This window comes from Hyla sarda, chromosome 8 (genome assembly GCF_029499605.1).
Source record: "Hyla sarda isolate aHylSar1 chromosome 8, aHylSar1.hap1, whole genome shotgun sequence".
Taxonomy (NCBI): Eukaryota; Metazoa; Chordata; class Amphibia; order Anura; family Hylidae; genus Hyla; species Hyla sarda.
The window spans coordinates 26,928,515-26,955,604 of record NC_079196.1 but is presented as its reverse complement, the minus strand read 5'-3'; the positions used below and the strand labels follow the sequence as shown (position 1 = coordinate 26,955,604).

Sequence of the window (27,090 nt, the reverse complement as noted above, 5' to 3'; positions counted from 1 at the left end):
TAATGAATTTCTTACATGGACACAAGAGATTCTATAGCATGAGGCAGGTTACGGGTACAGTAAGATGTGTATGAATGCACACAGCACAGTCCGAGCTAGAGCTCCAATTTTAGAGACCACCAGGCAATGGTTCTCCGCTCCCCCTTTATAATCCAGCCCTAGATTCACACAGCAAATCTATCCCTATAAAATAACCAACAAATAGAAATATTTCACTCACCCTAATCTGGGAAGTGTTTTTCTTTTTTTCTTTTACTTTCATACTTTTAATTCTATTTCTGGGAACTAATTCACCTAGTTGTGTAGAAATATATTTCAAATATAGTAAGGCAGAAATAATTTAGTAGAATTTTTAACTGTTTCACAAAGAATCACAAGATTTACTACCTTTTATTTATATTATTTTAATATTATTTAGTTATGTAGTTAGTTAACTGTTAAAGGGGTATTCCGCCCCTAGACATCTTATCCCCTATCCAAAGGATAGGGGATAAGATGTCAGATCGCCGCTGCGGCACCACGCTATCATTACACCACAGAGCGAGTTCGCTCTGTGCGTAATAACGGGTGATACGGGGGACGGAGCAGCGTGACGTCATGGCGCCGCCCCTCGTGACATCACGGCCCGTCCCCTTAATGCAAGTCTATGGAGGGGGCGTGACGACCGCTCCCCTCCACGCCCCCTCCCATAGACTTGTATTGAAAGGGGCGGGCCGTGACGTCACCAGGGGCGGAGCCGTTACGTAACGATGCTCCGGCCCCTGTACTGCCCATCATTACTTGCAGAGCGAACTCGCTCTGTACAGTAATGATAGCACGGTGCCGCAGCGGGGATCCCAGGGGTCCCCAGCAGCGGGACCGTGGCGATCTGACATCTTATCCCTTATCCTTTGGATAGGGGATAAGATGTCTAGGGGCGGAATACCCCTTTAACTGCTGGGACCCCCTTCAATCCTAAGAATGGTAGTCAGTTGTCCAGTAAAGAGGTACTCCAGTGGAAAACTTTTTTTTTTTTTTTAAATCAACTGGTGCCAGAAAGTTAAACAGATTTGTAAATTACTTCTATTAAAAAATCTCAATCCTTCCTGTACATATTAGCTGCTGAATACTACAGAGGAAATTCTTTACTTTTTGGAACATAGTGCTCTCCGCTGACATCATGACCACAGTGCTCTCTGCTGACACATCTCTGTCCATTTTAGGAACTGTCCAGAGCAGCATATGTTTTCTATGGGGATTTTCTCCTAATCTGGACAGTTCTTAAAATGGACACAGAGGTGTCAGCAGAGAGCACTGTGGTCATGATGTCAACAGAAAGGTCTGTGTTCCGAAAAGAAAAGAATGTCCTCTGTAGTATTCAGCAGCTAATAAGTACTGTAAGGATTAAGATGTTTTTATAGAAGTCATTTACAAATCTGTTTAACTTTCTAGCACCAGTTGATTAAAAAAAAAAATGTTTTCCACTGGAGTACCCCTTTAAATAAATGGGACGGGATCCCCCATGTGCATCCTGTGATCCATTCATTCTCTATGGGACTATACAACATTTGCTAACATTGTAATGTTTTGAAGCCCCATTTATTTGGAATACAATTGACCTCGGTGGTTGGACCCTCACCAATCAGCACCAATTAGTGAAGCCCTATACTGACTCTGTCCCTGCCGTTTGAGATGCCCAACCACTTAATAAGGTGGTCTTAACCAGAGTGCTGATCCTTACACTAAAAAGGTAACAGACAACTTAACAATAATATGAGCATTAACATGGAATAGACACACAAATGTATAATCTGGATCAACTAAGCCAATTCGGTAACAGAGAGAGAGAGAGGGAGAGAGAGAGAGAGAGAGAGAGAGAGAGAGAGAGAGAGAGAGAGAGAGAGAGAGAGAGAGAGAGCTGTGTAGTACAAAATCAGATTACAATAGAGCAGTCAGGAAAACATGCTGAGAATGTACCAAATATACACAAGAAAATAACAAACCAGAGCAAGGGTCAAGGAAAAGATACTTTATTACAGGTAAGAACATGGAGACAGAAAGCAGTATAAATAGACCAGCTTGAGAGGGTGTAGATGCTAAGGTTGGACAAGATTGTCTAGTTGTCTACACCTCCTGATTGGCCTAAGCATGATCTCGGCATCAGGTGACGCTGCAGCTAAAAACGAGGGATTAAAGCTGATGGCAAAACAGGAACAGATGCACCCATTACAACAGGGCTGTTTATGCTAGGCCTTCTGCTTAATGAATAAAGTTCAGAACTAGTATAACTAACAAGTGAAGTAGTAAGGGAAAATACACACAACAAAAATTACATTCTGAATTATTGCTAGTATAATTTTGCTTGCAGCCTCCAGGAAGGCATTAAGCACCACCACATTCACTTCAATGGGGAAGTTCCTGACAAATAAATAAACAAATACATTTTAACTTTCGGCGGAATCCAGATCTGCATTGGAGGTTCTGTTACTTTTCTGTGCATGGTTAACCAGAATCTTATTGAAAATATTGGAAAGCTGGTACAAGCCAAATTACACTTTAGAAAACACAATATGCGTTATGCCAATGTTTTCTAAAAAAAAATCTAATATTTTATTTTACTTCCTTTATATTATTTACTAATAACTTTTGTAGTCATCCGTAAGGTAATTCAGAATCTTTCCTGGACACATCACTTTCGCTTCTGTTTTACATGTCCTAAAACTTGACACAATGATGCCTTTGTAACAGGGAGCAGGTTTACATAACTCTCCCTCCGGGCTGCAGAGGGAAATGTACAATCTGATCTCAAGGCAAATCCTATTCTCGAGTTAAAATGCGGGAAGGCACAGAATGTCATCCGTGATGGGGATTTATTAGTGCAGACAATTTGGCTTGAGCCTTTCTCTATCGTCAAAAAAAATAAGTAAAAAATGCTAATTATTCTTTGGGTTTCTGACAAATAAATAATTCTTAGTAAATCAGCAATTTTCATATCGGGAATCACACGGCAGCTCTTTTTTTTTTGAGGATTTTTAATTAGAACCTTAAAAAAATCACTAAATGGATCGTTGAAAAGCTTGGACACTAAAAATGTAATTGAATCATTGATCATTGTAAATATCTTTACAAAGTTTATATTATGTCAAAATATTCGTAACAAAGTTACAAAGTTAAATCAACATTTATTTAAAAAAATTAAAAAAATAAATAAATAAGCTCAGCTTGTCTGTCTGGGAATTCCCTCTGGTTCACAAACTAAAGAGCCATTTAAACCATGAAGCAGGGATTATAATGCAGGTTTTGTGCCCTCTTTGGCAGATTTTTGTTTGGCATCCGTTCCCCAGTATATTTGGCCAAAGATATAATTACGTGTATGCAAATTCCCGCTGCCAGCTCACTATTGTCTATCATAGAAATTGAAACAATTTATCATAAAATATCTGTTCAGGTCTATTCACCTTCTTTATTTGCATAAATGCTCAATCAAACTTGAGTTAAATTTAGTTTTGACTTATACTTTTATACATTATTTTCTGTTTTGACTAAAGTGTAGGCCGTAAAAAAAAAAAATTGTTTTCCATTCATCTTTTTTTTAAACTCAAACATTGTCCCAGCATTTTAAGTGATTGTTATTTTCATTAATATTGCAAAAAAATTATTATTTCATTAATTTCAAATGTATTTATTTGTTTACTTATTTTTGCTTGTTTTCATTTCTAGTTTTTGCAATTTTATAATCCTGGAAAGTAACAAGTAACCATTAGGCCTCATATAATTAAAGATTTGGTAGGGCCCCATTCTATCATGACAATCTTCAGCAGCAGGTTCAGAATATTAAAAAAAATATATTATTTTTGGTCTTCCTGATACACCACAGTTATGTAACATTACAGGGATAATGGGAAAAAAGATATGCAAAATAGCTTCCTCTCTGGTGCCACCTACTGGAGCATGGAGTCCATGAATGTCAGTGCTGGGCTCCTTTAAGAGCCTTAGAGCATAGCGGTAAATCACAGGGGAAAAAAATGCCTTTATATGTTATGGAGCATATCAGCTGGCTGCCCAATCGGTCTGATGGGCAACATAGACTATAATAGAGTGCAGGAGTGGGATCGGCTGACTGTTGACTGTGTGCTTCACCAATTACAGACATGCCAAAAGTTTAGGTTGCATCCAGTCTCAGTCCTGTGACTGGATGCAACCTAAACTTTTGACATGTCAAAGCCGTTGGCTGTCCAGGCATGCTTTAAGTTGTAGTTTTAAACAGCTGGAGGCAAACTGGTTGGGACACACTGGAATAAGATATTGCTAGTTTAAAATATGGTTATCCAGTGTGGGTGTTGGTATAGGTAAGCTCTACCACGTGTGTATTATTTCATGCTAGAAGTTTATTTTCTCCTGTAGAAAAGCAGGGGGAGGCCATTCATGCCTCAATGGGAACTTTGGGAAAACAAGATATACAAAGATAAAGAAAGTAGCTTGCTCAATACAGGAATAATTCACACAGTAATGTCATGTTATTGAGATAATGCACACAATGAAGTAACAGTACAGGTGTACATGTATTGTATACATAATGCAGAGATAGTCTACTCGGTGACATTGCAGAACAGGAATCATGCTCACAGTGATGTCAAAGTACTGGGATAATGCACATTATAATATCATAGCACAGAAATAACACACAAAAAGGCCATAATACTCTGTAACATCAAAGATTGAAAAGTAATAACACATCACATGTACTGTAGGCATAAGGATGTCCTGGAAATAATAGTCAATGCACAGGAATAATGGAAAAAAATATGTTGTAGGGAAGGAAAGATGAACACAGCAGAGGTAACCATGGGCACTCCATAGTAAAATTAAGTATGGCACCCGACTCCATTTTCCACACCCCCATCAGCTGTCCATAGTCAACCCCCCCCCCCACATTAATTGAGCAGCAGGCTATGGTAGTACACCTACTTTATGATTGTGTATGATTGTGTAATGTACAATTACAAAGCCTTGAATATAAGTTTTTGTGTTGTTGTTTTTTTTTTTGTCCACACACACACATACAAATATATAGAAATGTGTAATGAGTACAAATTATTCCTTTCAAAAAACAACAGGAGCAAACAAAACAAAATATAAGACTGATTTGTTTGCCAGTAATTGTACATAACGCTTTGAGGGTTTCGAGTTGCTTTCTGTAATTTGTTCTTTGTTCAGATGTTAATTATTGTTGTGGATATGAAACGCTGCGATCAATAGTGAGAGACAACAAGGCAATAAATTCGGATGGAGCTCTAATTCTTAGAATTGTTCCAATAGGCAGGGCGTAACCAAGGAAATATAATGGGGATTTTTTATGAAAACAATCTAAGAAAAGAAATGTGATCTTTTTGATCAAGGTATAGTTCAATATTCATTCTCTATTTTTTCTCAAATTGTAAGCTGGGCCTTACTGGTTTAGCAAATGGTTTGCTTTATTATTAATTTATTAATTTATTTTTTATTTTGCTTATTTATTCATGCATATTTTTTTTTGGGAGGGGGGTTATTATTATTAATAATAATAATAATAATAATAATAATAATAATAATAATAATGGGGTTATCCAACATAAGGTGACTTTAGTACTTACTTGTCAGCCAGTAAAGGACATGCTAACCAAGGAACCGTGCTTGTGTTGATGGTAAATGGCCATGTCCTGTGTCCCCCATCTTGCTGCTGGTTTGTTTGTGTGAACTTGCTCTTTCCTGTTCGAGTGCCCTCCTTTAGAGATGAGCAAATCGAATCAGACGAAGTCGAATTCATTCCGAATTTCATGAAAAATTTGATTCGGACCGAACCTGAACTTCGACTCAATTCGGAAAAACAATTTTCTTCATTAGCGACACCCACTGCGATCATCCTGTATAATGTATAGATGCGAGTGGCTTTCTCCTGCGCTCACATATCTTCAATAGATAGGATGATCGCAGCGGATGTCAGGAGTGACATCTGCTGTGATCTATCCTTAAATGCAGGTACTACTGCTCCCAACATGGGATCTGTAGTACCTGCATCAATAGACAGATCGCAGCAGGTATCACTTCTGACACCTGTTGCGAATTGTCTACTAATGAAGGTACTGCAGCTCCCAGAATGGAGCAGAGTAGGGAGCAGTAGTACCTGCAGGTAAGGAAAGATCACAGCGGGTGTCACTCCTGACAATCGCTGCGATCGTCCTGTATAATTTATAGATGATGGCAGCTGGCCACTCTTCTCTGGTCCCATTGTAGTATGAGTATATGCCGTATATATACCTATTATTCATATTTCCCACAGAGAGCAGTGATTGAACCATCTGACCAATCACAGCTCTCTGCGGGAAATTGCTACTTTGAAAATATAGACATTATCTCTGGCTACATTGCCCCGTCAGCTGCCATCCGAATTTACTATCCACTATTGTCGGACTATTCTGTTTCAAGCTAAATAGGACTATACTTATCAAATAGGTGGTATATTTAATGTTTTTATACTAGTATCCTTCTGTATTTCACATCTGGTGCAAGGGCCCTGCCCAGATGTCATAGGCTGTATTATTATCTACATAATTGTATTTGATCATTTTTTTTTGCGATTTTAGGCCAATCCAGTTAACCTCAGGTCGGTTGGCTGAGTGAGCTACACACCTCCCTTTATTTCACTAGATCAAAACAGGTGTCAGAAGTGACACCCACTGCGATCCGTCTATTAATGCAGGTACTACAGCTCCCAGCATGGAGCAGAGTGTGCTCCATGTTGGGAACAGTAGTACCTGCAGTTGAGGACAGATCACAGCGGGTGTCAGGAGTGACACCCGATGGGATCGTCTATCTACTGCAGAGATGCGAGAAAGCCACTCATATCTATACATTATACAGGACGATCGCAGCGGGTGTCAGGGGTGACACCCGAGGCAATCTGTTTATTAGCACAGGTACTACTACTCCCATCATGAAACAGTCTGTTCCATGCTAGGAGTAGTAGTACTACCTAAAAAAAAAAAAATGGAGTAAACAAAAGTGAAACACACACACACTTTGTTAAACAAATTATTAAAATACATTACTAATAAAAATTTGCCGCAAATTTATTCAGATCAAATCTATTTTTTTTTTAAATTCAGCGAATCAGCCAAATGGAATTTCTAGTATGGAGGTAATTTATTTCCCTCCCACACATCAGCCACCACACCCGTTGCAGCACAGCTAGGCTCCCTTCCATGTGTGCTGTGCTTGAAACTACAATTCCCTGCAGCCGTGTGGAGAAGGATCTCCCACTGAAGCATAGACAAGCTACCTGTCAACACCTGGCAAGTGATACAATGTCTCAGGCCGCACTGCAGCCTGGAAAAATCCTGAGACAACATTATTTTTGTATGCTGCTAAAAATAAACATCCAAGGCAAAGATCACATAAGAATTGTGAGACCAGACATCAAACACAGGTACAGACACTGTATAATGAATTACACTCACTTTACAGCCCTTGTAGCACAATTAATTTAAAAAAAAAGAAAAAAAAAAGAAAAAAAAAGGAAAACCCCTTTAAGGAGAAAAAAAGTTAAGTTAAGTTGAGCAATATTTTTTATTTTAGTATGGACTTCGACCAATAGCAAGGAGTTCCAGGCATCTTCAAATTTTGGCTTGTGGAGTCCATGTTGAAGAAGTTTCTGACCTGGTTCAAGATGCTTTATACAGAGTAGACTCAGACTGTAAGAGGTTACTGTGACAATATTTATTGCCGTTTCAAGATGGATTTTTCATAAATTGTTCAATCTGAAAATTAGTAAAATAATTGGTTGACTGGTTTTTCAGGTAGTTTATGGTGGTTTTGAATCTTAGTAAACATATTTACAGAACTCATGTCGTCAGTGTATTTGAGTAGCTGGGCATTAAAACTCCATCCAGTCCTTTGTGGATCATTGGGTTTTGTGTAATGAAATATTAAAGTAACAGATGTATGCTTTCTTATCTCTAAACTCCATATATTCTGAAATAGTCTGGTGTGAAATTAATAGGCCTCCCAACAACATGAGCTCCTGATAATCTGACACTAAATGTTTGCACCATGTCTTTTTTTTTTATCATTCAAACTATTTTTATTGCATTTTTCAAGTAACAAAATAATGGCCCATTCACATTACCAAAATTCCACTGGAGCTTGCAGCAGCCTCCCATTGATTTCAATGAGATTACACTGTATAGTTCATACTGCAGAATTTCCGGCGTGGAAATTTCATAATCCGGATTGGATATGCTCATTCTTTTGGTGGTATTCTGTGGTGGACCCCTATTTGTTTAAGGGGATTTTTTTTATTTCACTATCATTTATTTCTTTGTAAAATAAGTGCCAATTCCTCAAGTATGCATTGCCCAGAGCAAAAATTCTGTAGTGTGAACAGCCCTAACAATAACAAAACAATGTAAATAGAGAAGGTAAGAAATCTCTTCACAAAAAAAAAAAAACATAGAGAAATCCCAAAAATGTAAGTTAAAAAATTAAACCCAAGAATACAAAATTGTTATAATTTCTGGACGAGGAAGATAATGTACCTCACTTGTTGGGACATAAGTGGGTACATATAATGGTAAATCAAAGAAATATGGGGATGGATGTGAGGGAAAGTCTAAAACAGATGTGGGGGAGGGGTAAGGGTGGGGATAAGGCCAATGAATCCTGCTAAGAAAAAAGCATTAGAGGAAATAGAAGGACTCTGAGCTTCATGGCCCCCTATACAGCAAGCTGTGGTCCTATCATAGACAGTTGGAATCTTTTAAAAAATGTATGCTACATAAGCCACTCCCCATGTGCACCAAAGAGTCTTGGGTGTCCCTGATGACCCATTCATTAGTTCACCAGCTAACTTTCCTTGAACCACTTTTAGCAGGTGCTAACCAGGAACCCCTCGCAACACCGGCTGTTGTAGATAAATATGAGATAGATAGTCAGAAAGATAGATAGATCATGTACTACAATATACCTACAGCTCTGTAAACATGGCAGTTTTCCTAGAATGTCTTAAAGCCTATTATATGTAATTGAAGGCTATCCCTTTGTATAATTGCTTTTTCTCTGGTCACTGCTGGGTGAATTCTTCTATGGCATCAATTGCTCTCGGGATCTGTACTTTACTCCCCAGTGCATATTGATACATTTAATCTTCTTTATTCGACATGAAGCATCAGATTGCCTTGTTGGGTTGTAGACACCTCTTCTCTGGTAGCCCTGATAACCCCATCTATAAGACGGAGATTACATTCAGACTCTGAATATGCGACTTGGAAGCAATACAGGGTGGTTTAGAAACTTAGCTGAATTTGCAATTGTAAGCTTCTGAGTTCATCTCTCTAGTGGTCGAAAGTCAATTTATTCAGCTTTTTTTTTTTTGCTTCTAAGCTTCCTCGAGCCACCCAAACAATAAGCCCACACATGTAGGATTTGGCACCGGTAAAAGTCACATGGTGATTCAATTTGGATTCAGCCGTGTTTACAATGAATGATCTGAGTCAGGTTTATTGCTGCTGAAGCTGACGAAAATCCTGTTTACAAGAAGGTAGAGAGATGATTAATATTCACGAGGAAAAGGGAGTGTTATGTGCACTGGTTGTGGTTTTTAGCAATGTAGGGTGTTGTTTAACTATTTTGTAAATATTTTTGTTTTTTTAAAGGGTCTGGATAAGAAAAACTGCTATCTTCCGGAAACAGCGCCACACCTGTCCGCTGTGGGTGTGTGTGGGTCTGGTGCCCTTTTTGAAAGAAGCCAACTCTTTTTTTAATCCTGGATTTATTTTCTAATCCTGAATCCATTAAAGGACAACTGCAGCAAAAGACAACTTATCCCCTATCCACAGGATAAGGGATAAGTGTCGGATTGCGGCAGGTCCGACCGCTGAGACCCCCCGCGATCTCCTGCAGGGGCCCCTGCATTGCCACTCTATGTAAGTGGCTAATGCGCGTAGCATCGACCTCTCTAAGGTCGATGGTATGCCCCATCCACGCCCCTTCCTCATACAGTTCTATGGGAGAGGCGGGGATGCACAAACGCCTCTCTCATAGAGATACATGGAGGAGGTGTGTTGGCCGTGACATCACGCTGCGGCCGGCACGCCTCCTGCATGGGAGAGCCGTGGCCCCATGCAGGAGATCGTGGGGTGCCCCAGCAGTCGAACACCCGCAAACAAATACTTATCCCCTATCCTGTGGATAGGGGATAAGTTGTCTTTTGCTGCAGATGTCCTTTAATGGCTTTTATAATTAAATTTGTGTTTTTTTTTTTTTTTCATTGATATATTCAGGTAATAAAGAGGCTCATATATAGATGTAGCAGAGCTGAATTTTTCATGTTGAAATTACATTAAGATAACTCATTATGTTGACCTGTAGTCTTCAGGTGCCCATACGCCTTCAATAGCTGTTGGCCAAACACTCCTTTTGTTCTTCACTGTGATGAGTGTCGATGGTGAACACATATTTCTGGTTGTAGCCTATCTGTAAAGAGAACAAAAATATTGGTTATTGTAATTCAATATGCCCGATCCTTTGGAAGGCCACCGACCATATGAAAGAATATTTTAATCTCGCTAAAATCAATTAGGTTCAGTTAACTTTTCTCTATTGAGTACAGGCACCTTTTAGGATAGCCACCTAAAACATATTACAATGAATCTTTATTACATCCAAAGTAAAGTAAGCTCTGCTACATCTGTATACTGTGTGCGACTCACCAAAGCAGGCATCTGCTATTGAGTAGTGTACTGAGTAGATTTGTTTGAATGCAAACTTTATGTGATTTGTTGCAGATTTCTTTCATCTTTTATCATGATCACTATGTGGTCTGGAGGTAAGCGGTGATTCTATATGCATCACAGCTTCCACTGACTAAATGCGCTGAAATGGTCGTTCCACACTTGGCACAACTGATCACTGTACCATTCAGTGGCAGAAGTCCTTACTCTTCTACATTCTTTGTACAGTAAGGGCACTTCTCGAAACTAGAATCCAAATATAGGATGAATCTAACAGTCAAAATTGCCGAATTGGACCTAATAGGAATCTTCGGATTAGATTTGTTCATCTCTACTCAAAAGAAATGATTAAAAGTGTTGTATAGATTTTTAACATTTTCATTTGGTTGCAACAAATAAAACAAATGCTCCAACACAATGAGCGATTGAGGCATTGAAGCGAAATAGCGATATGTAGCCCAAAACAAAACTTTCAGGCACAGTTGCTTTTTCCAGCATAAAATTGCTAAAAAAAAATGATGGCATTATTTTACTGGTTTCTCAGATGACACATAGCCGCCTGCACTTCCTTTAGTAGTTACTTTGTATGTTTCCAGTAGGTCTGTTGGGAATGATCTGCTATGAGAGCGCCATACCTGAGATTTGTGGTTATAGTTTCTATATGTTGAAAACACAAGGACACTTTAAATCCTGAAAATAATTTTCTACTCGGTAGTTTTACGATGGTTTTAGTGGAACATTTGTGATCCTTTCACTCTACATCACTACATCTGTCAACTCCAAAACCCCATTTCCAGAAGCAGTCCTCTTTCACCTCCCATCACGCATTCAACCAGCAGACTATTTTCAACTCAAGAAGCGAGTTATGATTACTTTATTAAATTATGACCTTGAAATGTATTTTAGAGTATATTTTCTTCCTATGAATTTATTACATTTTTGGGAAAGTACAGAAGCCATGAAAAATAACTTCAGCTTCAATTTTCCTCTTAAAGAATGTTCCCTTTATTCGGCACCCATTTACAATGATGTCAAGCCTCTTATTTTTATTAGCGAGATCGCAGAAATAATTTTCTAGGTTATTTTGGCTTGACCTCACTCAAAAGAACATGAAAGTTCTCTATATGAAAAGCCAGGTGTCATTTAATCCATTCTGTATTTTAGGCATGGCCTTTAAAAGGGTATAAGAGATATTCCAGCACTTAAAATGTATCCACTATCTTTGTAGGGGCACCATTCCAGAATTTGTGGGGTTCCCCCCCTCCCTCTTCTCCCTGTGATCAGTTATCCACTATCTACTATTTTGTGGATAGGGAATACATTTTTACCTGCCGGAGTACCCCGTAAAACAGAATATTCTGTGTGAACTTACTGAACATTTAAGGTTTTTAAAGCATTTTTTTATCCATTATACCCAATTATAATAAATTGTTTGATGGAGACCTTATTTAGAGTATCTAGAGCTCTTGCTGTGTCTGTCCAGAAATATGCATAAAGCTAGCCATATCCATTAGCAGAGCTGAGCAAGCTTTCCGAAAATGTTCGCAACTTAACTCTTTTGTCACAGTAAACCAGTGTAATATCTTACTGGGCTTGCTGGGCTAAGTAGTTAATTAATGCTGCTAATCAGTGTTAGTTAACTCCTTGGGGCGGAGGTATACATTATACAGCCATCTATATGGTTGTATAATGTATACAGGGAAGAGAATGATACTTACCATTGTTGCTGGTCCGGGCCTCTTCTTGTTTAGCCCCGCCTCTAGTGATGAGATCGCTAGGGGCAAAGCTGCACAAGTAGAGGCCTGGACCAGTGATGTGATGGTAAGTATCACTCTCTTCACTGTCTACATTATACAGCCATATAGAGGGCTATATAATGTATACAACTGCCCCCCCCCCCCAAGGAGTGAATAAGTGCTGATCAACAGTGCTTATTAACTCCTTTCTTGCTGGGCTGAGCTGTACATGGGGCTGTCAGCTGCGCGCACAGCTTAGCCGCGACACTGCCAGGCTCTCGCAAACCCTGCGAAGTTCGGATCGAGTCCAGGTTTGGACTGCTCAGCTCGTGCAACTTTATTCATTAGATATGTGTTGGTAAACATCAATTCTGACATGGAAACTCAACTATCTAATGTTGCATGGTGGCTGTGAGACTCTCCCCTCATGGTAGATCCTGAAGGAGAAAAGGTTCGGGCATATTGGATTTCAATTGTGTGATCCTTTTGTTCTTGTGGAGCTAAGTTACTGCCAGAGGAGTCTGCCAGCAGCTTTCTCATCTTATCCCATTTAGAACACATGAATGCTCTGTTGAGGTGTGCATGCATGTGAGTAGGGGGTTATCTGTTGGATGAACAAACTTTTGTCTTATGTGTAAAGCCAGCTGTATATTATTTTCCATGGATGGGCAGGTCGGAATTCTTTTAAACTACATTAAGATTCAGGAGTAAACTTCTATAAATTCACCAGGAATCTATGAATAATTAATGAAATCCTAATTTGGGAGTCAAGCACAATAGTTGAACTATAAATGATTGTTTTCTATAATAAGGGAGCCCTTTGATCAACCAAGATTAATTATTTGGCATCACTTTTATGCATGGCTTGTAATTACTTGTTACTTGAAAAAAAAATAATGTATGGCTTCAAATTTTTTTTTTTTTATTGTTATTTTGTAAATATCTCCTTTTAATTTATACACATTCTCATTTTCAGAGCCACAGTTATGTGACCTCGGGGAATTCCTATGTCACGATAATGTCACGTGTGTGTCACAGAGCTGGCTATGTGACGGAGAACAGGATTGTCCCGATAAGTCAGATGAAACGCTAGGTCACTGTAAGTAATTGAATTTATTTTTATTTTGCAGTGTTTTGTTTGCTTCTGTATTAACTGTTTGACCTTGAGACACCTTGATGCATCTTAGTTACTTTTCTTTGCACTTTGCTGTGTTATTCGTCTTTTCACACCCTTGGCTAAAAAACTAAAAATACCTTTTGGAAAAGTAAAAGAGTAAACAAATTAATAATTCAAGTATGGTGAAATGGGTGTAATATTAGTAGAACAAAGTGCCATATGTAAGACAATTCTAAAGCAGGGATTTACAAACTGGATGCAATTGCAACAAGCCCATTGCATGTTTTGGATTTTTGGCTGCAGCCATCGAAATCTTAGAGTGGACTTATGGTAAAACTGTATGTGAGCCCCATTATTGGATGTCAAGGTGACTTGTAGTCACAATGCTGTGTTATGGCCCAGTATTGTTCAGTGTTTGCAATCAAAAGATTCCAGGTAATAGTCTCCTATGGGAACTAAAATATAGTGAATAAAATGTAAAAAAAAAATAAAAATAAAAAATTATAAATGTAATAAATGTGAATAAGCCCCTCTCTTAATAAGTTTGAATCACCCTCTTTTCCCATAAAAGTTAAAATAATAATCTAAACAAAAATAAACAGAAATATATGTAGTATCGCCAAGTGTGTAAATGTCTGAATTATTAAAATATAATGTTAATGGTCAATGGCATAAACATAAAAAAAAATGCCACAGTCCATAATTACAGATTTTTGATCATTTCATGTAGCAGAAAAAAAATGCATAAAAGCAAACAAAAAAGGCCCATGAAAACAAAATAAAACCTATATAAATTGAGTATTGCTGTAATCGCATGGACCTACAGTGGAAAGATAACTTGTAATTTTTACTGAAAAGTGCCCTGCATAGAAACAGAATCCCCCAAGAGTTAAAAAAAAGGTGAGTTTTTTTTTTTCTTTTGCCTCGTAAATAATTATCTTTTTTATGCTTTTACCGATGGCCACCACACAAATATATGCTTATTATGCTAGAACATACAAGAAAAATATACAGTGGTCCCTCAACATACGAGGGAGTGTGCTGTAGACGACTTGTGCTCCCTTTATCTTATTGGAGCACCAAAGATACCAGAGTACCCAACTTGTGCATCTCTGGCACTCTTATAGCAATGAATGAAGTGTGTGCCATCTACATGTCATCTCCCTCTGAGAGTCAGGGCCCTGTTCTGGAGATTACAGGGGGGGGGGGGGGCAATATGTTAATTCTCGCTGGACAACCCCTATTACTTGAAGCCTTATCCTTATCCTAAATCTTACGTTAGAACTTTGGGATCATTAATGTATGCCATGGTACTCAACTTACACTGACCCTGACTGCTTTGTCTTTTAAGAAAACAGGTGGGAGCAGTTGTACTTTGACCCACTCAATGCTGTTATATTTTGTTATATATTGTACTGTCAGTATTTTTGCAGAAATTAAGTATTTAAGATACTAGTCTTAGTAATCACATCAATGATACTGATTCATAGTGATCAGCGGCAGGGGCCATATTCGTATTTACGATATTTCGCAAATATATGGACGAATTTCCATCCTATGTTCGCAAAATTTGCATATTTGCTATGTTCTTTATCTTTTTCCATGCAAAAATTTGTAATGAAATTCACATAGTGCACATGCGCAATTATATCTTTCACCTAAAAGAAGGGAGGGATCAATGTCCATTCTGGAAGTGCCGATATTCGCATCAATGTTCATATCAATATTTGCATAAATTGCATTTAAAAAAATTGTCGCAAAAGTCGCATTTCGTATATTCACGCTCAACACTACTGATTCATAAGTATAGAGTTTGCTGTAATAAAGTCCTTGGTGTCTGAGGGCCTACAATGGCTTCTTCACCACCATCAGTGAAAAGAGCCTTTTATAGTTTGGGAGCCCCAAGTAGATATTTTCATTGAAGGGGTACTCCCGTGGAAACCTTTTTAGTTGTATTTAAATAAACTGGTGCCAGAAAGTTAAACAGATTTGTAAATTACTTCTATTAGAAAATCTTAATCCTTCCAGTACTTTTTAGGGGCTGTATACTACAGAGGAAATGCTTTTCTTTTTGGATTTCTCTTCTGTCAAGACCACAGTGCCCTCTGCTGACCTCTGCTTTCCATTTTAGGAACTGCCCAGAGCAGGAGAAAATCCCCATAGCAAACATATGCTGCTCTGGACAGTTCCTAAAATGGACAGCAGACATCAGCAGAGAGCACTGTGCTCATGACAGAAGAGAAATCCAAAAAGAAAAGCATTTCCTCTGCAGTATACAGCCCCTAAAAAGTACTGGTAGGATTAAGGTTTTGAAATACGAGTAATTTACAAATCTGTTTAACTTTCTGGCACCAGTTGATTAAAAAAAAAAGAAAAAGTTTTCCACAGGAGTACCCCTTTAAGAAGAAATTATTACATTTGGACTATGCATTTGTTTTACTTTGGATGGGGGGTTGTAAATAAGTAATAAACATATTATACTCACTTCCTCCGTCTCCCACAGCTGCCTTTCCAATCATAGTGGTTTCCTGGTCTCTGCCTCTTCCAGGTTTGGTTTTGCAGGATTCCCATACCCTCCAGACCTGCCCGCTCAGCCAATCAGTGACTGCCACAGGACACCAATCCAGTCACTGATTGGCTGAGCAATGAGGTCCTGTGGGCTTTAAACAGCGCAGAACCCAGAAGAAGCGGAGGCCAGCAAAAGATAGGAAGCTTTGGTATGGCAGCTACTGGGGACAGGAAAAAGTGAGTATAGCAGATATATTATTTTTGTTTTGACTGGGCAATGCTTTTAAGGTCAGTGAAAAAAATTGGCATAACTAATGTGCGTCCCATGCGTCGTTGCTATGCACTGCTCGGCACGGCGCAATGACGTCACTCGTCATTGCACCGCGCCGTGCAGTGCATAGCAACGACGCAGGGGACGCACTCCGGAGACCTGAAGCAGCGCGGACCCGACCCCGGCAACAGGTAATTATACAACCGGGGATGGGGGAGGCAACGGGGCAGCGGTGCCGGCAATGGGTGCCGCTGCTCCTTCTCTGCCCCTGGCTATCGGCGCCGTTGCCCCAGTGCCGGTGCCGCTTCTCTCCCCCTGGCTATCGGCGCCGGCAATGGGGCACCAGCACCTATAGTCAGGGGGAGAGAACGGGCAGTGGCGCAGATAGCCAGCTGGAGAGAAGCGGCGGCAGCAGGGCTCTAGACCCCAGGGAAGGCAGGGGGAGAGAAGTGGGCAGCGACGGCCTCTCTCCCCCTGCCTTTCCTGGGGGTGTATCGGGGTATATGCATGCACACACGCACCCTCATTTTACCAAGGATATTTGGGTAAAAAACCCAAATATCCTTGGTAAAATGAGGGTGTGTGTTATAGGCCGGTGTGTGGTATACCCCGATAAATACTGTATTTTCTTTTTGTAAGTTAGTGTGGCAGTGTTCCTTAAATCAGTATTTTCTACAATCTGTGTTTTTTTCTTTTCTTTTTTCTTTCTGTAAATAAGTGTGACACTGCTCCTTAAAAACAAAAAAAGTAAGCAAAAAAAAAAAAAACTAAATGTCAAAATAAATTATAATAATAAAAAATTAAATTAAAAATCTTTGGTATTATTCAACTACTTGTATTGGAAAATATGGATGTCAATGCTAGCTTTTATCTGTAATATATATATATATATATATATATATATATATATATCAAAGTTATAGGAAACACTGCCATAGAGATGTTCCAGTGCCCAACAAATATAGGTCCAAACAGCAAGATGATGATTTTAGTTCTGCTAAATCTGTATTTTCTATCTGACTGTTAATTAATAATCTTTTATTTTTTTTTATTTTTTTTTTGTGTGTGGAAAATATGGATCTATCCAAAGCATAATGCCAAACATTACATAAATGCTAGCTGTTATCTGTACGGAAAAAAATAAATAAAAGTGATAGATCATAACTATGGCTCAGGCACAAGTGGAAGGAAAACAGATACGCTTAAAGAAAGTATCTGGGAAAATACAGGTTTGCTTAACATTGCTTAACAATACCCATTTAAGTGGCAGGAGCCGTCGGAGAACACAGCAGTGCGCAAATAGATTACGGAGCACAAATGACTAGAGAGAAGATGTTATTAAATTTTAATGTCCCCGGTTTGTGTCTGAGGAAAATGAGAATGATTCCTGTTGAATGTCACTATGTTAATCATGGCGTATAAAAGACGGAGACTGACAAGAACAAAACGCACGGAGGATTTATAAAGTATTGGGAAGAGCCATTAAGTGGTTTTTATTTGAAGAAAACTCTGAAGATAGTTGAAGGCGATTGGTTAGATTGAATACAAGATGGATACTAAACTTTTCTTAGATTTCTAAGATTCTGCCCCATGTAACGGAAAGACGTGGCCTAAATATCACAAAGTAAATCATTCACTTATCTTAAGTGATCTTAGACACAAGGCAATGTGTATGTCCCATGTAACACATGAAAATAAGAATGTTGTGGTGGAAATTAGATTATTAATAAATATGGCCGTATATATAAATAGTTGCCATTAGCCATTAGTTGCCTGGGGGGCGGGGGGGGGGGGGGCGGCACATGGTACAGTGTATTTATTATATTGTGGATTTGTGATTGATTTCAGACCCTTTCTGTGTATAGGGGTATGACTCAGTCAATTCTTATACTTTTTTTTTTTTGCTGTGTATTTGTGACAGATGTATGTGAAAAAATTCTGACACATGGGAAATTTCCCTAGCGAGGTTAATTCAGTCCAGGTGCCTAGGGCAGCACAGGGTGTAAAAGTAGCTGTCAGGGATCGACCAGGGGACAGTTAAAGTGAGCCCTAAACTGACCCTAAAACCACTCTCTTTGCCTACTTGCCCATCCACCCTAACCAGTGGATCGACAACTGGGCACCGGTCCCTTCCTGAACTAAAGTGCAGGGGCCTAATAAAAATGCATACTAACAAATAGTCAGTCACAAAACAGAAACATACAGGAACATAGAACTCCATAGTATAAAAGTTCAGAAGACACAGATCAGTAAGCAGCACAGGGAACACTATATCAGCGCACATGAACAGAGGACTCAGTGGTCGTGAAAAGAGGACACTATAGATAAGCGGTCATGAACAGAACTCCAAAGATCTGAATAAAGAACTAATAAACATATAGAGTTCAAAACACCAGACAGAAAAACGGATAAGTCTGAACATACTCAGGAACAAAACAGGAATAAGCTTAATCCCCTAGAAAAACCTCCAGTAGACACAGGAACAACAATATCCTCTGAGTCCCCACGGACAGGTAAACAGGATCTAACGCTAAACAGGAATTATCACAATCCCTCCGAACACCTGCAGTAGACACGGAGTCCCCATGGACAGGTAACAGGGATGCTGCCAAGTACACAGGAATTATTTATAGAACACTGTTCACACTGAACACAAGACAGGTATAGCAATCCCTCCGAACACCTCCAGTAGACAAGGAGTCCCCATGGAGCGGTAACAGGGATGCAACATAGGACACTGTTCACACTGGACACACAAACTGGACACTCCACTCCACTAACGAAGTAGCCATTAATAATAAATACAAATGGACTACTGGCCAGCGGCACACTCCACTGTGTGGTCAGGATACTGGCCCAGTAGGAAAACAGAAATATAAAACACAGAACTTTATATTAACGGATAGAAGAGAAAACACAGTGTGAACAGACACACAGCAGAAAGGATATACAAATCCTAAAACAAACTAAACAAACACAGCTAAAAATCCACTAAGAGCATGCCACCTAACCATGGCTAAAACCCAATGATACAAGGTGCATGCTAAAACAGAGAAAGTAGATTTAAAAGCTCAAATAAGTAGTGTTTCACCCAAAGCCTCCATTAGCAGCATGTCCAGCATGATAGCAGCTAGACATAAGGAAGTCCAAATGAAGTATCACCAGCCCAGAGGCTAGACTGGGCTGACATTGAAGAGACACACCCTAGAAGCGATTGGCTAGCAAGTCAAAAGGCTATTAACTATTCCCTGACCAGGGAACATAAAACTGTTCACACACAACCAAACGAATAGCTGTGTGTGAACACAGGCCAGTACAGATATGACAGTAGCCCTGAATGTAAGATAATACCCAGGACTTTAAAGGGGTACTCCCCTGGAAAACATTTTTTTTATAAATCAACTGGTTCCAGTACATATCAGCTGCTGTATGCCCCAGAGGAAGTTCTTTTCTTTTTGAATTTCCTTTCTGTCTGACCCCAGTGCTTTCTGCTGATACCTCTGTCCAGTTTAGGAACTGTCCAGAGCAAGAGAGGTTTGCTATGGGGATTTGCTCCTACTATGGACAGTTCCTAAACTGGACGGAGGTGTCAGCAGACAGCACTGTGGTCAGACAGAAAGGAAATTCAAAGAGAAAAGCACTTCCTCGGACAGCCATATATATATATATATATATATATATATATATATATATATATATATGTATATATTTATATATATATATATAGTTATACTGTATACATCTACTTTTTTATAAGAATTCATTTTTTGAGCAACTATTGTCATGTATCAGGGACATAATACTACCCCTTTATAAAGCATTGGTATGCTCTCGCCTGGAATATGCTGTTCAGTTTTGGTCACCAGTTCAAAAAAGGGACGTTGTGAAGCTGGAGACGTGCAACTAAACTTATACATGGCATGGACCATCTTAGCTATGAGGAAAGATTAAAATAATTACATTTGTTTAGTCTTGAGAAGAGATGTTTAAGGGGGGATGATCAATGTATATAAATGGCCCACATAAAAAAAATATTGGGAAAAACTGTTCCAGGTTAAACCCCCTCAAAGGACAAAGGGGGCGCTCCCACCGTCTGTAAAAGAAAAGGTTTAGTCTTAAGGGAGACAATTGTTTTTTACGCTAAAGGGGTACTCCATTGTCCCAGTGTACAGAACATTTTGTTTCGAACGCTGGTTGCGGGCTTCGGGGTTGTGACGTTACAGCCACGCACCTCCCATGGACTTGCATTGAGGGGGTGTGGTGGGATGTCACAAGGGGGCGTGGCCATCACATCACAACCCCCACAGCTTGCACCCAGCGTTTGGAACCCAGTGTTGGGGCAGTGGAGTATACCTTTAAAACTGTGAATTTATGGAACAGTCTACCTCAGGAACTAGTCACAACAGTAACAGTTGAAATCTTCATAACAGGGTCATATACATTCCTAGACCAATATAAAATCACATCCCTTCACCCTAATCCAACTGTACCCCTTCCCTTCAATTCCTTGGTTGAACTTGATGGACATATGTATTTTTTCAACCGTACTAGCTATGTTACTATGTACTTTTCTTGCTTCATCCAGCACATATGTCCTTGTATTATACCATAGAGCGCTGCTTGACATCCTCTTTATATACCGCCATGTGCTTTACATTAGTGATGATCTTCGCAAGGTTTAATTACACATAGCTATACGCTTCAGTATCTCCTGAAGTAAAGTGCTGTAATGGTGGAGAAATCCTTCCCGGAATAGTACTTGTTAATAACCATTGATGATACTAAATAAATGAAGATATGTATCTGGTGTGGAGGATTCTATGGGAATATGTCAGGCTTGTTGGATTAGTCTTTGCACACCTGTAGGAATGAGATAACATTACATTATGGTTACGGTAACACAGATGACATAGACACATAGGTGCTATTCCAATCTTCTAAGTGTTGCCTTCCTCCCACTAGTCATAAACAGCTATTCAGTCCATGTGAGACTATAAGAAAAGCATTGACAGACTGATAATAGACTGTGCGCTATTGAACAGTCTGCGGCTCTAAAAAGTATACAGCCGGATGTGTTGTGTGATAAATCTACAGACTGGCATTAATACCCACGTTTATAGCAAACACATTCTTTAGGAGCTGGAGAGAAAAGACAAGTATATGGTGTGTGTAGATCATGCCTGGCATCTTCCTCCCATAGTCCTTTTATAGATGTCACGGCGCTCAGATAACTTAGCCGGCCACAGTGTCCACGTAAAACCGCCAGGTCATTGACCCATAAAAGTCAATTATGGACTAAAAATAGCCGGACAATGCCTCATGAGGATAGTCAGACAAGGCCTCATAACCGATACTGTGAATGATCCACAAAAGCCAGTTAACAACCTATTAGTTAGTAACCTATAGCAATGTCAGTCAATGACTCATGATAGATAGTCAGTGTCCTGAACATAGCCAGTAAGTGCCCCCATAACAGTGCCACTCAGTGACCAATAACAGTCAGGGTCCCATAACATAGTTAATGATCATTAACTATGTTATGAGTTAATTATAGTTAATTATCAAGGCCCCATTGGACAGTCAGAAACCCTTAAAACACCCAGTCATTACCCCATAAGGAACCCAGTTAGTTTCCCATAACACAACCACTGCCCAGTAACAAAACCAACCAGTGCCCCATGACACAGCCATTCAGTGCCTCATAACAGGACCACAGTGAACAGTTTCAGCCAGTTCCCCATAACATAATTATTGACCTATCACATAGCAAGAGCCCCATTACACAACCAGCACTGCATAACATTGTGCCCCATAACATAGTCAGAGTCCTATAAAACATCCAGTCAGTGCCCCATAACACACTCGGTCATTACTCCATACCACACCCCATTTGTGCTCCATAACACAGCCTGCTAGTGCCAAGTCAATACCCATAGTGCCCATAACACAGTAAGTTATCCAGAATATAAAAAGTGGATGCATTGAGTCCTATGATATAATCAATAAGAGCCCGATAATATGGCTATTAGTGCCCTATGACTCAGTTTGGTCCATTGCAACACAACTATTGACCTATAACACAGTCAGTAACCCATAAAAAACAATCATGGACCCAAAGTAGCCAGTCAGGGCCTCATAAGGCTGCAAGATACCAGAGCCAGTGAGTGAGCAACAATAGCCAGTCAGTGACCCATAACAATATCAGTTTATGGCCAATACAATAGCTAGTCAGTGCCCTATAATATTGCTAGTCAGTGCCACATGATACAACCAGTCAGTACTCCATTACAGAGCAGGTGCCCCATAACATAGTCAGTGACCTATAACACAGCCAGTGAGAGAATCATAGCAATATCAGTTCATGGCCTTTAATATTGCCAGTCAGTTCCCCTTCAAACAGCCAGTCAGTGCCCCATAATATACAGTACCCCATAGCTTAGTTAGTGACCTATAAGGATAGGTTCAGACTACGGAATTTCCGCCTGCAATTTTGCTTTGAAATTGCAGGTGGAAATTCCGCTTTCTAAAATGTATAGTGTAGTGAATGATTTTCCGTTCACAAATTCACACTTCGGAATTTGTGAAGCAGAAAATCCGCTTTGAAAATCCGCTTAGAAATTTCCGCCTGAAGAAAGGCGGTGATCTTTCTTCAGGCGGAAATCCGCACGGAACAGATTGCAGTCTATTGGAGACTGCAGTGTCTGCGCGGCCCTAGCGCCGACTGATTCAGCCGGTGCTGGCCACACTCGGAATCTCCGGGCGGAAATTTTCTGCCTGGAGATTCCGTAGTCTGAACCTAGCCTAACACAACCAGTGAGAGAATAAAAATGTTGTATTATAGCCACTTAGCACCCAATGACACAGTCAGTGTTCCATAACATAGCCAGTCAGTGCCCAATGACAAACTCCCCTAGTGTGCCACAGTCAGTCAGTGCCTCATAACCTAGTCAGTGCCCCATAACATAACCACTTAGCACCCAATGACACAGTCAGGCAATGCCTCACAGTCAGTCAGTGTCCCATAATATAGTAATTCAGTGCCCCATTGTGCTTTACTGGATGCCGGAATCAGTGAAACAGACAGGATCAGTTCTGTTGCTGCTGTCGGTGACGTGGCGCTGTCTTTCATGTTGCCCTCGATTTACCTTAAATGGGCACTCTCATTAAAAAAAATTTTGCTATTGCACTCCTTATGGTAAATAAAACTCTTTCTAATGTACTTTGTTTAAAAAATTAAATAAAACAAGTTTTCTATGCTTTATTTGTGTTTAAAAAAAACTGCCACTAGGTGTCTCCCTACTTGTCCAGAGCACATTCCCCCCATCTCTTACACAGACTTTGGACTCCTGCTGGCCTGGCAGAAGTCCAAAAACATGAAATGCAGCCTGGAGTGCTGAGGGAGTGTGTGTGTGCAGCCTTAGCCAATCATAGCTCATCTCACACTGAACTGCTTTGGGCTGTGTGTAGAAGTTCTCCCCTGTATGGCTTCAGACGATGTCACGCCTGCTGGGAAACGCCCCTTCCCAGTCTGTGAGTCTGACTGAGACTGAGCAGAAAATACAGAGCAATATTAAAGTAGAAAACTAAAAAAAAAAAAAAAAATAAAGGCCGGGGGTGGTTTATCATGATGGGGGCAGTGAACTGGGGGGATTATAAAATTTAACAAGATCATGAGAGGTACTCTTTAACTATAACTAAGCAAATAGATTCACTAATGCAAAAAACATAAAGTATCTGTCCTATAAAACACTGTGCGGAGATATCAGGGACATCAAAGCGGCGCAGCAACTATAAAGTGCAGAAAACTAAAGTACAAAGTAACATCAAACATCCTTTCTACTTTAAGAGGATGCATCATTCTTTATATTATGTAACGTTATAGTCGGACACAAAACCAGCCCTCTGATTTGATTGGTTACTAAGGGAAACAAGGCCGCCTTTCATCTCGCAGACAGTTTTGATATATGGGGTCCGCTGGGCTCATGTATCAATCCTGTTATGATGAAGAAAGGTCCCGATATGTCAAAATATATATATCAATGTATCACATTAATATGCAGTGTTTATAGTTCCTCTATAAAGAGGCTAAGACTGTGTTTCCCAACCAGGATGCCTCCAGCGGTTGCAAAACTACAACTCCTAGCATGCCCGTACAGCCTACGGCTGTCCGGGCATGCTGGGAGTTGTAGTTTTGCAACTGCTGGAGGCATCCTGGTTGGGAAAAACTGGATTTAGAACTCAAAAGAGCATGAGGCTATGTTCACGCGGCAGAATAACCACTTCTCCGCACAAATTCAGTTCAGCAAAACGTGCTGAACGGAGTTACGTAATTGCAAAAATTTTTATGAAATTCAAAGCCCCATTGAGTTCAATGGGATTCCGCCAGCAATTCCCCAAAATTTAAAGACAGGTCTTTAAAATTTGGCGGAATGTGGAATTTCCACAGCGGAAATTGCGCTGTGTGAATGGGACATCGGTATCCCATTAAAGGGGTTGACCGCTGCCCTGCCTTTCGGAGCTCCGCTCGCAGCGTCCGGAAGTTCATTACTCCGAACACTGTGTGCAGGCTTCCGTGTTCGAGGCCGCCCCCTCGTGTGGTCGCTCCCCCTTCATATAGAGTTTCGTTCAGGGGGCAGGCGTGACGTCACGAGGGGGCGTCGTCGAACACAGAAGCCCGCACACAGCCTTCGGAATAATCTACAAGTAGATTTTGTATTTTTATTTTTTTTTTTGTTTCGTTTTTTTGTGAGCGGCATGTGGCATGCGCCAAAATGTCCAACCAAAAATATGAAAAACTCTACTAATGCCATGTTCACAGGGTGTAAGGTGTGCGGAATGTCCGCCCGGAAAACACGTGCAGACATTCCGCACATTTGAATAATGCGGAGGGCGCTGAGACCTCAAGGAAATGAACAGTCTCATAGACGGCAATGCATTTCCGAGTGAAATCCGAGTGAAGGATAGACAAGTCAGTTCTTTTTGTGGGTGCTTGAATTGGGATTTCCACGGCCGAAACGTCTGTGCGGTAATCAATGGGATTCTGCTGCAGCTGAATGCCCACGCAGAATATTCCTGCAAAATTCCACACAGATATTCCGACATCTGAACATAGCCGAACTCTCTACTTTTCTCAGAAAAACCTGAGAATGGGCTTGGTTGCTGGGGAAAGGGGGCGTGGCCAGTATTAGGGCCGTGTCCCCCGACAATTTTGATAAATCCCAACAAATTTACTAATGTTCCCACATAAAATATGGTGGATTTCAGCTCTGGAAAACCCGACAGCTCAGAGCAGGTTTTAAAAGCACAACATTTTGTAAATACCATGAAAAAATACCTGTCGGGAAAAACAAAAAACTTCACAAACAAAACTCCACTCCACTCCCTACACTCTGCCCAGTTGCCCATAGCAACCAGTCAGATCGCTTCTTTCATTTTACAGAGGCCTTGTTAAAAATTAAAGAAGCGATCTGATTGGTTGCTATGGACAACTGGGCAACTTTTCCTCTGCACAGAGTTTGATCAATCTCCCCCAATGTGCTTTAAGTTTCGGCAGAATTTCCGGCAGAACTCTTCCGCGGAATTCCACACAAATATTCTGCAGCGTGAGCATAGCCTGACACAACTATGCACCAAAAATAGCTATACATCAACAGGCGTAAGCGATGTCATAAAAAGAAAGGGGATATCCAGGCATAGAAAAACAGAGGTCATTTCTTCCAAAAACAGGAAACCCAGTCATCATCAGGTTGCGCGCAGTTTTACAACTTGGCTCCATTAACTTCAGTGGAACAAAACTGCAATACTACACACATCCTGAGGGCAAGTGTGGTGCTGTTTTTCGAAGAAATCAGCTTTTTTTTTTCTTCTCTCTAATCTTGGATAACCCTTTTAGTGACACCCAGCCCTCATCTGTTTGGAAAATGAGAGCTTGGTAAGTTTTGACCTTCATGATCCTTGGGTCAGTTTCCTACACCCCCATTTGCAGGAGCACCCAAGGAGATATTCTTACCACTGATTAAAGGGTCTATCCAGGAATAGAAAGCCAGAGCTAATTTCTTACAAAAGCAGTGCCATTTCTTTCTTCTGGTTGTGTGTGATATTACAACTTGTCTCCATTTCCTTCAAAGGAACAGAGCTGCAATACCACATACAACCTGAGGACAGGGGTGGCGCTGTTTTTGGAAAAAAATAATAGCTCTGGTTCTCTCTTCCTGGATAACCCCTTTAAAATAAGGAGTGCAAGTCAGCCTGGCCCGGGAACCCTTATACATATACATTAATGGTGATATGCCGAATTGACGAATTGAAACCTGCCGTATTGATGTTTTTACTTTTCTGAATATCAACATGGTATGACTAAATTCCAATAATCTGCAAGCTGCAGGGCACAAAGCGATCTCGTAGGTGCTCGTAGGGGGGGGGGGGGGGGGATCAAAATACCGGACAGACATGGATAAAGAAAATAATAACATGCAAATCAAAAAATGTTGCAGTATCTTTAATACCTTTTTTATTGGACTAACAGAATTTTGTAGAGACAAGATTTCGGGATTCCTCCCTTTATCAAGTCCAGAGCAAATCTAAGCTCACAAGTAGAAGACATAGGTTACAAATATGCAGGGGTTAAAACAATAGATGTAGAGAATTCACACTAAGATGGGCCATAAATTGTCCAGCTATAGGAACATAGACTAAATAGATAAGGATGAGAAA

General features: G+C 40.1%; 1 protein-coding gene across 6 annotated transcripts in view; it reads left to right on the top strand.

Annotated features, from left to right (window-relative positions):
• LRP1B (LDL receptor related protein 1B) overlaps positions 1-27,090 on the top strand; it is a 1,569,499-nt gene that overhangs the window by 272,235 nt on the left and 1,270,174 nt on the right. For all 6 annotated transcript variants that reach the window (XM_056534716.1, XM_056534714.1, XM_056534720.1 and 3 more), the window contains exon 2: positions 13,458-13,580. In XM_056534716.1, the coding sequence (XP_056390691.1) occupies positions 13,458-13,580 (123 nt within the window). The remainder of the gene's footprint in view (positions 1-13,457; positions 13,581-27,090) is intronic.